This window comes from Aspergillus sydowii, assembly GCF_001890705.1.
Source record: "Aspergillus sydowii CBS 593.65 unplaced genomic scaffold ASPSYscaffold_17, whole genome shotgun sequence".
NCBI classification, from domain to species: Eukaryota; Fungi; Ascomycota; class Eurotiomycetes; order Eurotiales; family Aspergillaceae; genus Aspergillus; species Aspergillus sydowii.
In genome coordinates this window covers 654,018-665,005 of record NW_024467875.1, presented here as the reverse complement: position 1 = coordinate 665,005, position 10,988 = coordinate 654,018, and the positions used below count along the sequence as shown (strand labels likewise).

Sequence of the window (10,988 nt, the reverse complement as noted above, 5' to 3'; positions counted from 1 at the left end):
GCATATATCCTAGCGATATACACCCGTTTGAAAGCAATGATACCAGATGTTGATCATTTATATGGGCTTATCCTTTTCTTTTGCATATGCCCATTTGGCCATTTGCTTGTGGTCTTTTATAGCCTTTTGAGGTTGGGCTTAGTATAATGTCAATGCACTCACAAATGAACTTATATCTTATATCTTCTAATATTTCATAAAGTAACCATTTTTTCCATTCTCGTGAGAATTGGGGGTGTGGGAATCATATTTTGAACAAGAAAGTAATCAGCCGTTATAATAGTAATGCACCAGTACATATCTACTGCTCAACAACCACCTCCACCACCCCCTCCACCGCAGCCCCCTCCACCACCACCACCACCACAGCCTCCCCCTCCGCCACCACAATTTCCTCCTCCTCCACCTCCTCCAGTACTCCCGCCGGCGCTACCACAACCACCCGCACAACCTCCAGTACAGCCCCCTCCCATCCCACCACACGACCCAGCCGCAACCGCACCCCCACAAGTCCCAGCAGCACAATTCCCCGAATGCCCCTGGTGAAGATTCATGCAACTCGGATCCGCAGCATAAGCATCAGAATGAACCCCGGGGTCACCAGAGTACGGCGCATAAAAGGGCACATAGACGGGGACTCCCCACACAAGCGGATAAGCGGCGTAAGCATTCGCATTACCCCCATTTTTCGCATCAGTACCATCGTCCGAGCGGCGTATCCCGTCTCGCGAACTCCGCTTGTCAGCGCGCCGACGAGTCCGTTCATACTCGGAGCGGAGCTTGAGGAATTTCACCTCGTTGGCGTCCATGCCTGAGACCTTCGCGGCCGGGACGTCGGATTTTGTTTTGACGGCGCTGTGCGCGGAGATGTGTGGGTTCTTGTCGGGGTCTGAGGAGATGTCGGGGTTATCGTGCAGCTTGGCTGCTGCGGATCGAGCCTTTGTGCCGGAGGAGGTAGGTAAGATGATGCTGCTGCGGCGTTGCAGGTCTGAGCCGCGGGTGGCTTCGCAGTACCAGCAGGTGCATTCGGAGTAGATGCCGCCGTCTGTGAGCTTGCGGTACATTTTGGAGGTCCATTCGAAGCCGTCGGAGAGTTTGACTTCGGCGACCTTGTCGTCATGGTCGATGAATGTTGCGCGCCGGCCGTCTTGCGAGGTGCGATGCATTGAGTATTCGAAGTAACGGGATGGGGCAAGTTGGTGCGTGTGCCAGGCTAGGTCGACATCGAGGGTTGGGACGGCCATGCGGCCTGGGTTGGAGGACATGATGCTGAAGAAGATTGCATATTTGCGGGTTAAGCGGAGAGTTGTCTCTAATACGGCTGGGGAGTGAAGCCAGTCAATATTGTCCATCTTTTGGACGAAAGTGCCTTGCCGCACGACGGCGCCGACGAGGTCGAGGGCGAACTGAGAGCTGTTGTCCCAGTACCGAGACATCATGCGGCGAACGGCGATTTTTTCATCTTTCTGGAGTGAGACCCCCATTCCATTAGGGTTTGCTTCGCGCATGACCTCTCTATCTTGCAGAAAAACTTCCAAGTGATCACGTAGCATCGGTATGCTTGGGAAAGTCCACAAGGTCGACTTGAAAAAGTCGACAAAATCGCGTTTGGCTGCTCGAATGAGCCGATTGGGGAAAGTTGCTTGCTGGTGGCGTCGGCGTGTCGAGCTCTGGTGTTCAGGGAAACCCCATACATTCAAATACGTGCCGGGCATGGGGATATCCTCATTCAGCAGGCCTTCGACGTCTGCCCTGAATTTTTGGAATCGAAGAGTATCGTGAGTGATTCGGAGCTCACATTCAGCGCAATAAATCCTGAAATTCTTGTCTGCGAAACCAGTCCAGTGGTCAAACGCTTGATCGAGTCGAAGGGTCAATCTTCCATCAGTCCAGGGCGCTGGATTTTTATAACCGCAATTGGGACAATCTACCAACTTGCACGGCATATCTTCGAGGCTGTTCCACTGGAGGTTTGTTTTCCAGGCGAAGACGTTAGCCGCACTCTTTCCGGCGTCATACGTGAGTGCCTGGTCATCGATGCAGGCATTGATAGCTTCCCATGGGAAACCAGTAGCCCAAAAGCTCATCTTTCCCTGTCGAATGCAGTCTTCAAGGAAGGCCCGAGGGTTGAGCATATGTGCATGCCAAACCATCAAGATGTCTAGAACACAGTAAGTAATCCAGTTGGTAGGAAATAAGATTAATGGGACCTACCTAACGGAGGCAACTCATCCGGGGTCCAGGACAGAGGACTGTCGCAGGCTGTAATCTTGTCATACTCCTCGGAGGCCAGCAGTTCAGTGGTGGGCTGTGAGCGAGTCGTTGGGACACACTCTCTCCACCAAGTTGTATAGCGCTCGACGGCCTTAGACGTATAGACAGCCCAGCGTTTTTCTTTGGTTAACGCCCACGCTTCGTTGATATGTGCACCGAATTCTCGCGGGTTTGGATCGGAGATATCGAAGAGATTTGAACTGCTTGTTACAGTATCCCGAAGATCAGACAACGCTGCCAGGAATTTGAGATGGGCGATGCACTCGTAGTGGGTGATGGTTGTATGGCTTGCAGGTCCGGCATTGTGGGCCAGATTCAAGGGAGGAGCTGTAGGCGGCTGGCCTAAGGTCTGGGCATATGTTGGGGGACTGTCCCCCGATTGCGTTCGTAAAGTCTCGGTCGTTGTATCCTCTAGCAGGCCCATGATGGCAGATGTATTAAAAAATTGGTAAAGAATGGATGATTCATGGAAGCATGTTTTTAGAGGCGGCGGCAGGCTGATATAAGAAATCGGGCCGGTACTCTGTAGAAACTAAAAAGCCTCAAGCCACCGTCGGGCGACGCGATTTGCAAGGAAACGATAGATCTTCATCATTCAGGCCCCCGGCGGCATTACTGCACACGTTTGTACACCCCGTCTAACTAAATGGGGATGAAGAAACCACAGAAACGACACCTGTTTGGCCAAGAAACTAAGCCTTTTCCACGATCATCATGAAACCTGGGCACTGGGCACATCTACTAAAAAGCACAGCCCCGAACTTTCTACGAGCTATTGGAAGTGCCCTGCACGGCTTCTCCGTCACTGCCACAATGACAACGTCAGCAAGCGCGAGACACTGCCCATGATATTTACACCAAGAGATTGGTGTAGCTGTTCTCGCCAGCGGAACTCGCCAGAAGGGTGGGCTGGGGCCGAAGGGGCGATGTTCTCGAAGGCATGGAAGGATTGGAGTGTCTTTGTGGGGTCAAACAATGAACCCAAAATAGCTTTAATGATGCAATGGCCCTGAACGCGAATCGGATCTGCAGATGAAGATCGGCGGCTCTGGTGAGTCGGGCGAGGGAACTGTCGTCACTGGATGAGAATTGAGAATCCGCTGATTTCCAGTACACTCATCGAAGAAAGCGTGGGATAGACTGTCCGGTGCAGGATCCCGAACGACAAGAGAGAAATGGGAGCGCCGTTAAAGCGGCGATGTCCTTATCACGTGGCGCTCCACGTGACCATGGTCCATGGCCCCGCCCGGCTGTCTGGAGCGGCGAGCCTCAGTTACTCATCCATCGCAGACGCAATAATCCGGATCATCCCACCGACATCTCAGACCGATACCGCACTAGCGAGACAGGTCGAGCAAAAAAGCCAATCTTGAACGCTGGCCCGTGGTGTCGGATTCTGCAGCCACCCTACGTTGCCAATTCGGCTGCTGATTGGCGTTTGCTCGTGGGTACTCGAAAACGGTGTGACCGATTCACCGGCCTTTTTTTTTGCCATCTGCGCAACTCGTACCTGTTTTCTCCCTTGTTGTGCTCTCGTAAACTGAAAAGGACATCATTACCACGCCTACCCCGGACTTAATCTGTTATAAATCGGCTATATCTTCGCCTTCTAGTCCAGCCTGGCGTCGTTCGGAGGACCGCCCAGCGGAATTGGAGACGGGGTTCTGCAGGGAACAACACCGAACCTAACCCCGCGAAATAATGCTTCTGCTGTCACTAGCCCCGTGATGGGAGGTCTCGGTCATACGTCTCTTTCTCCGGCCGTCGCGTCTGATGGCGCGGGCCAGGCGAGGAAGCGTAACCTGGGCATGGCGGGGCTCGACAGCTCGCCCGGCAGTATGGATGATGTCGAAGAAATCGAAAATCGCGACGAGAAGAGAAGACAGCCTGTGAAGCGGGCCTGTAACGAATGTCGGCAACAAAAGGTGAGACTGCCGCTTCTTTTTTTTTTTTTTTTTTTCTCTCATTCTGCTCGCAGAGTTATCTGGCTAACCTGTTCCTGCTTTGAAGCTGCGGTGTGATGTGATCCAAGACCCGTGGGCGGACTGCTCCCGCTGTCGCCGACTGAAACTCGACTGCAAAATCGAATCCAATTTTAAGCGTGTTGGGAAGCGAAGCCGTAATGCAGAAATGGAGCGCGAAATAATTGAGCTCAGGAAGCAAATCGCCAATGCGCAACCCGGACCAGTGACGCAACAGCATTCACTTTCTTCGGCGCAGCAAACTCCAAAACAGGAAAATTCGTCTAACCAAGTCAGCCCGGCCAGGGCATACCAAACACCCTCCGCTCTGTCTACAGCGGACCAGTACATGGGATCACATGAGGCCGTTGCCTCGTTACTTGACTTGCGCTCCGGGTTCGACGGCTCGAGTTATTTGAGGAATGGGAGCCAGCACTTCAAACGTATTGAAGATGTTGCCGTGGTGCCGGAGAGAGTCGCAGAGTTGTTTGATCTGTAAGTTTGGTGGGTTCAGACTCTGCTCAAACGCCCGCTAACTCTTGACTAGATTCTTTACATATTACCACCCGTTCCTTCCGTTCCTTGACCGAGATCAATCGCCGGATGACTATTACACCGTTTCGCCCCTGCTATTCTGGACAATCATCAGCGTTGGTGCTCGGCGATATCAGCCCGACTCAAATCTTCTGAATTCATTGGCGGGCCCGGTGACGCGGTTGGTATGGAGCACCCTGGCCGATGTTCCGCAAAGCTATCACGTTGTCAAGGCACTATGTGTGCTCTGTAGTTGGCCGTTTCCCACCAGCAGCACTTCCACAGACCCGACTTTTATGTTATGTGGCTTGATGATGCAGATCGCCATGCAACTTGGCCTGCATCGCCCGTCCCATACGCAGGACTTCAGCAAGTACAGGGTAGAGCTCATTGAGGAAGAACTCAGGGACAAGGTCAGAACATGGGCTATCTGCAACATTGTGGCACAGCGGTATGTCTTCTTCATATCCAGGGTTTAGTTTTCCGGGATCCTTCGGCTGATATTCATGTATACAGCGTTGCAACAGGATATGGGCAGCCACCCTGCACGTGGTATGATTGGACGCTATCATCCCAGGAGTCTATGGATGCGAATTTCAAGCTTCCCGAAAGTATCCGACATAGGCTTGATATCGAGAAGTTCTGCGACAAAGTCACCAAAGCCCTTTATACCAACCGTCGAGATCCTGTTGGGCTATGCAGCAGCCAGGAAAGGTCTACGTTGACATCCCTCCTTTCGAGAGATTTAGATGATCTAGAGACGCAGTTGAAGCCATCCAATGATTGTAAGGGCTCTAACTAAAACCACCCAATCGCCTAGCTAACCGATGCAGACATTACTGAGCTGTATTTGCGCGCATCAAATCTGCACCTTCACCTATCTGCATTCTTCGACGATCCTACTTCCAAGGACTACCGCGAGCGACTCCTCGCTCTATTTTTCGCTACGACCACCTTTCTTGAAGCTGCGATGAAACTACAAACACAGGTTGGACCGATCCTCTCCTATACGCCGTATTATATATACCAAATGATGGTTGCCGGGGGTTGTACGTTATTGAAACTTTGCAAGAGCTTCTTCGCAGCTCATATCGATATGGAGTATGCTAAGAACCTTTTTAATCGTACCATCTGGGCTATTCGTGGCGTTTCAGTGATTTCAAATGATCTCCCTGAGCGACTTGCCGAAGTGCTAGCTCAGATGTGGAAACTTGGTAGCACACCGTCTCCAAAACCACCTCCTGACGGCACTGAAATGGATGACTCCCTCATGCTCAAGGTACGATGCCGCATGAGCATGTCCCTACTGTTCGACTCCGTTTGGCGTTGGCGTGAGGACACGCGAACCAAGGGCCGCAACATTGAAGGTAAGTTTGACCAGCTTCGTACCATCAAAAATATGTCGTTAACATGTTTGCCAGCTTATCTCAAGAACCCGACGAACCCCGATTCCAATGCAGAGTCCTCGGCTTCGTCATCCGTAGCACCGCAGCGCGCGTCCCCTGGAATTGGTGCTGGTGACCCTAGTCTAGCTCCGCCTTTGCTTGCACAAAATAATATGGGCGTACAGTCCGGGAACGGACTCGGAGGAGGCCTTCCGAGCGGATTTATGGAACCAAACTACGAGGTCTTCGATCCCCTGAACTGGCTTCTCGACGGTCTGGTAGACCTACCGTACCCTTATTCCGTTTCTGGCATGGAAACTCAAGGAATTGCATAATAACCTTTTTTTTTCAACACCCCACCCCACCCCCCCATTATCGTTCTATATCATTTGGCGCTTATGTCATGGAGGATGTTCTGCTTGTACTACTATTATTATTATACCAACGGGATGTATACCAATACGATTGGTCGACTAGGCGCGAGGCGTCGGCGCTTGAACCTGCTTTGACGGATATTCAATGGCTAGCTTATTTATATGATTGATGACATGGTATTATTTTACTCGGTGTTTGCATGGAGCTCTCTGGTTTAGACATATTATCTGCGGCGCCTCCTTGGTTTATCGGTCTATGTCGTAGCGACAAGCCCAACGCGTTAAAAAACCTAAAATAAACCGAAATAATCTACGTATAAAACAGAAGTCGGAAAGGATGCCCGCCATCGAAGTAGGCCCGCAACATGACGTTTGCTGTCCGTTGAGGTCTTCCCTCGGCATGGCTTCCCGCTCGGTCCCTTCTCCCTAACCTAACCACCTAACCTCAACCTACTACCTCCCATAGAGAACAAAACAAAACAAGAACAGACGAGAAATGACAGCATCCTTCACAACCCAAAGACAGAGACCCGCTCTCCTCATCCCATCCAGACGCGCTCTCTCCGCACCACGCAAAGCGCCAACATCAAGTTCTGGCACCGGCGCACCACCACCACCACCAACACTCGTAATCCACAGCTCGGCCTCGGCAGAGATAGCACGAGCAGCAGACCACTTGCAAGACCAATCCAAGGCCGAAAACAGGGAGGAGGGGAAAAGCAAGGGTCTGGAGAATAGAACGATAGAGGCTGATTTTACGGCGGCGCCGCAGCCGTTTCTTGACCCGCCGCTTTGGGAGAGGATGAAGAGTGCAGGTGGGAGTTGATTTGATTTGATTGAGTTTCGGAGAGAATCTATCTAGGACGGAAGGGGTGAAGAGTGGTGGTCCTGCAGGTTCGAGCTGTTTGTCTGCATGTTTTGGGAAATATTTTTCTTTAAGCGATGGATATTGTCATTTAGGCGTTGATAGTGTCGGGCGGGAGGTTAACTATAAATAGGTATCCTAGTGGATATTGCTATGAAACTTTGTGTATAGAAGAATTACACCATATTGTCGGACTACGGAGGAGTCAAGCATCGTGTGAGAGTGTAAACAGAATAGATTGCATGCCTGAATCAAAGTCGCTATGAAACTGAGAAGGATAATATGATACAAAGTCATCATGATCGTCAAAGTCATCATCCGGATTTCATCATATTGCGCTTCTCATTCCTATCATATCGTAATTCGTTAAAACCCATGTGCCCGAGTGAAAGTGCAAAAAGGAAATATATCAGAAAAATCATCAATCATAGTCATACTATACGTGGTATATCATATCGTGTCGCGTTCCGATCTAAAATATAAGTCGTGTCTCGTGATAATCATTGTATAGCTTTGCGGACCTGCGTGCTCGAGTCCATCAGAACAGCCTCTCCAATACTCTGTTTAAGTTTTTCGCGTCTGATCTCGCGCTTTCCCTCGGCACGCCTTTGCATTGAGCGCCGGAAGCGCCAGCGGAGGGATCGCGCAACACCGGACCGGATTCGCAGTCGCAACCACGATAGGACCGGGAATTGTCGCGGGTGAAGCGAGGTCTGGGAGTACAAAGCCTCAGATGAAAGAATACGACTTCCCATGAGCGCTTCTCTGTTGGCGCGGTGATACCCTTCAACTCGTCGTTTTGGCCCCGGCCGGGAAGCAGAAACAGGGGGCCCATCAAATACGATCCGTTTCTGAGGCATCCCTAGCGAGTTGCTGATGACTTCGTCTGACTGCTTGGTGGTTCTGGGTTGGTCGCCAATTTCCTCTGGAGACGAGTCGGGAGAATCGTCCCAGAATCGGCGTGGTCGCCAAAAAGGTTGGAGTCGCCCGTCAATATCTTCGTCGGCTTTAGGGTTCTTAGCAGAGTTGAGCGAAATGGTCCGCACGAATGAATTGAAGGATTCGGACCGTGGCCGGACCATCCATCCCCTTTTCTTGTCTTCTGGGCGACGCTCAGTGCGATCGGATGGCGTAAATTCACCATTCGCCCCCACTGAAGGCTGCTCTGGGTAAGCAGTGTTGGCAGCAGTCGCAGATGTTGGTGGCTGTGGCGGTGGCCGCGGGTTTCTTAGCGGGGAGTCTATATTGATGGTGGGCTGTTGAGGGATATCAGGCGTCTGAGGCTGGTTGGTTTGGGGGAGTTGTTGTCGAAGGCCGGATTGTCCGTGTGGATTGACAAGCAATAGAGACTCGTTGTTGTGCGGGAAAATCGCTACCCTCCTGACCTCATTAATTTCGAACGGACCGGGCGACGAGGATGGGATAGAATGGGGAGTGAAAGGCACCGACGGCGGCCGTAAGTGGTTTAGGTCTTCAACGCCGATAAGAATCGACTGGGTATTGGGCTGATCCGCTGAATCATGCTTATCTGGTTTAGAAGTACCCACAACAGGTACGGATATAGGTCCAGATTTCGGTTGTTCAGGCGTTTGACGTTTCGCTGCAACTTGTTCCACTGCCATATTATGGTTCCGCAGACTTTCTGAAGTCAGAGAAGTCGCGCGAGAATTGTTCTGACTTGTGGGCGCGGATAGCGAAGAGCTGCGAGGCGGGATGCATGGTCGGTTCAAGGCCCTACCTCGAAGTTCGGCCGGGACATTGCTGGCATGCGAGTCAGATACGGTGCGTCTTTTCTGACGCGGGCGATCCAGGGACCCAGGACGGCTCTTGGGTACAGTAGGTGCACGACTAGACGGCCGAGAGCGTGAAACAGAAGGGTTCCGGCTGGTTGTGCCTGAGGGACAGTTGAGAGATGAGCGTCGTTGAGGAATCACAACCACTGGCACCACGTCTACAGGATGCTGTGGAGCACCTAAAGTAGAGCTACCTGAGACAGACAGTTCAGAGACAATACTTCTGCGATCATTTTCCGTAATCCGCGCAGGTTTGTGGCTCAAGCGGCGCTGCAAATCTAAGCTGGAAGCAATGGACGTACGCTCGGATCTTGTAATAGGCGAACTCGCGGAACGGAGGGAAACCCTCTTTTCTGTGTGTCGCAAAGCGCGTATAGCCGGTTTTGGGTTGTCAATTATCATTGCCTCAACGGTTGATGAAGACGTGGATACGCCTGAAAGACGTTGAGAATCTTCCCGCTCGCCATCCATCGATGGCCAGCCGATTTCTTGACGGAACTGATCCATCACTGGGCTATCATCAGACTTTTGCACATGAGCTACGCGGTCTCGTAAACTCCTCCTTCCGCGTGTAGAAGTGTCCGCATCGGAAACCCTAGCAGATGCTGAGTTGCGAGGCCGTTTCGGCGAGTCTCGTGTAGGTTTGATACGAAATTCTGCAGTCTGCCCATGCGAATAATATTGGCTGCGGGTAAAATTCGTCGGAGATTGTTTTGCAGCGCCCGGTAAAGATGTACGGCTTGGGGGGTTAGAGCGCGAAGAGCCTCGGGAGCTAGGGGACTGGTTCACAATAGAGGCCGTGTCATTTGCCCTTCCATCAGTGCGGCCAGAACTCCCATTTCCTTGGTGTCTTTTCGTATTCTTCGTACTTTTTGTGCTCCGTTGTAAATCGGAACTCGAAAGTGGTGGAGGCGATGGACGGGGAGTTACTGTCTCTGTGTCTGAAATCATCTCATAGGCTGTCCGGAACGACTCTGCTCGCGGTGAGGATGACATATATCCCAAGTGACCCAACTCTGGTCTACCAGAAGTCATACCCCGGGGAGGCGTTGTTTCTGGCGTCGGGGGGTGCGAAGGTTTGGACGGTGTAAGCACTGTGACGGCCGAACGGGACGGAGTTTGCTTTTGCGTATCTGCCTCGGTCGAAGGCTCGTCCTGGGTTATGCCGGGAGGCGTCAGGGGAAGAATTGGCGCGGTTGCGAGAGGTAAGCCGTCTGAAATGTTGCCATCGTGACCCCGAGGCGGTATTTGAGCGATACTGGTATTGGCGCTGGCATTTGTCCGACGAGGCAGTGACTTGTGAGACTTGAACTGGAGCCGATCTGGATGTTCTAGCGAGGCGGACGAGGGCAGAGTGACCTTGGCGCTGGGCATTTTGGATGATAAACTCAATGGCGCACCGAGCGAGTGTGAGCGGATGAAGCGGAAAAATCCAACAGCTGGGCCAGTGCTCTCAGAAATAGCTGTGAGCGTTAATTGGAGTGAGAATCATGACACTTGAGCCGTTTCAAATGAGGTTGGGGAAGGCCAGTTGGCGAGCGCGCATAGCGGACGAGGGCAGGCAGTCAAGACTGAACCTTGACCTGAACTGAAGCTGCAAAGGAATGTATTCTAATATTTTGTGGAATCCACCCTGAATTCCTCTTCAGCAGGGGAATGAAGAGGATGCAGGTTGAATTGAGGATGCCAGGGTGAGAAGCAAGGAAGGCTGGAAGACCAGACCGGAGGACGACGAAGCCGGTGCCCGCCAGGCGCGTCTCACAAAGCAGACGATTCTTGACTCGCAAACAAACGAATCAGAG

General features: G+C 51.9%; 4 protein-coding genes across 4 annotated transcripts; 2 read left to right on the top strand and 2 right to left on the bottom strand.

Moving 5' to 3' along the window:
• Positions 1-180: 180 nt before the first annotated feature.
• ASPSYDRAFT_553376 (uncharacterized protein) lies at positions 181-3,085 on the bottom strand. Its single transcript, XM_040849024.1, has 4 exons — positions 2,215-3,085; positions 532-2,161; positions 443-466; positions 181-319 (listed from the first exon to the last, which is right to left on the bottom strand). Exons 1-4 carry the CDS (start codon positions 2,696-2,698, stop codon positions 268-270), a joined length of 2,190 nt encoding a protein of 729 aa, XP_040697044.1. The 5' UTR covers positions 2,699-3,085; the 3' UTR covers positions 181-267.
• A 916-nt stretch (positions 3,086-4,001) lies between these two features.
• On the top strand, positions 4,002-6,489 carry ASPSYDRAFT_36786 (putative C6 transcription factor (Leu3); the record flags this gene model as incomplete). Its single annotated transcript, XM_040845471.1, has 5 exons — positions 4,002-4,199; positions 4,285-4,730; positions 4,783-5,220; positions 5,286-5,554; positions 5,603-6,489. The coding sequence occupies 5 exons, from the start codon at positions 4,002-4,004 to the stop codon at positions 6,487-6,489; spliced, it is 2,238 nt and encodes a 745-aa protein (XP_040697043.1).
• A 535-nt stretch (positions 6,490-7,024) lies between these two features.
• On the top strand, positions 7,025-7,354 carry ASPSYDRAFT_95056 (uncharacterized protein; the record flags this gene model as incomplete). Its single annotated transcript, XM_040853074.1, has 1 exon — positions 7,025-7,354. The coding sequence occupies one exon, from the start codon at positions 7,025-7,027 to the stop codon at positions 7,352-7,354; it is 330 nt and encodes a 109-aa protein (XP_040697042.1).
• Positions 7,355-7,893: 539 nt separating this feature from the next.
• On the bottom strand, positions 7,894-10,560 carry ASPSYDRAFT_36785 (uncharacterized protein; the record flags this gene model as incomplete). Its single annotated transcript, XM_040845470.1, has 1 exon — positions 7,894-10,560. One exon carries the CDS (start codon positions 10,558-10,560, stop codon positions 7,894-7,896), a length of 2,667 nt encoding a protein of 888 aa, XP_040697041.1.
• Between the last annotated feature and the right edge of the window lie 428 nt (positions 10,561-10,988).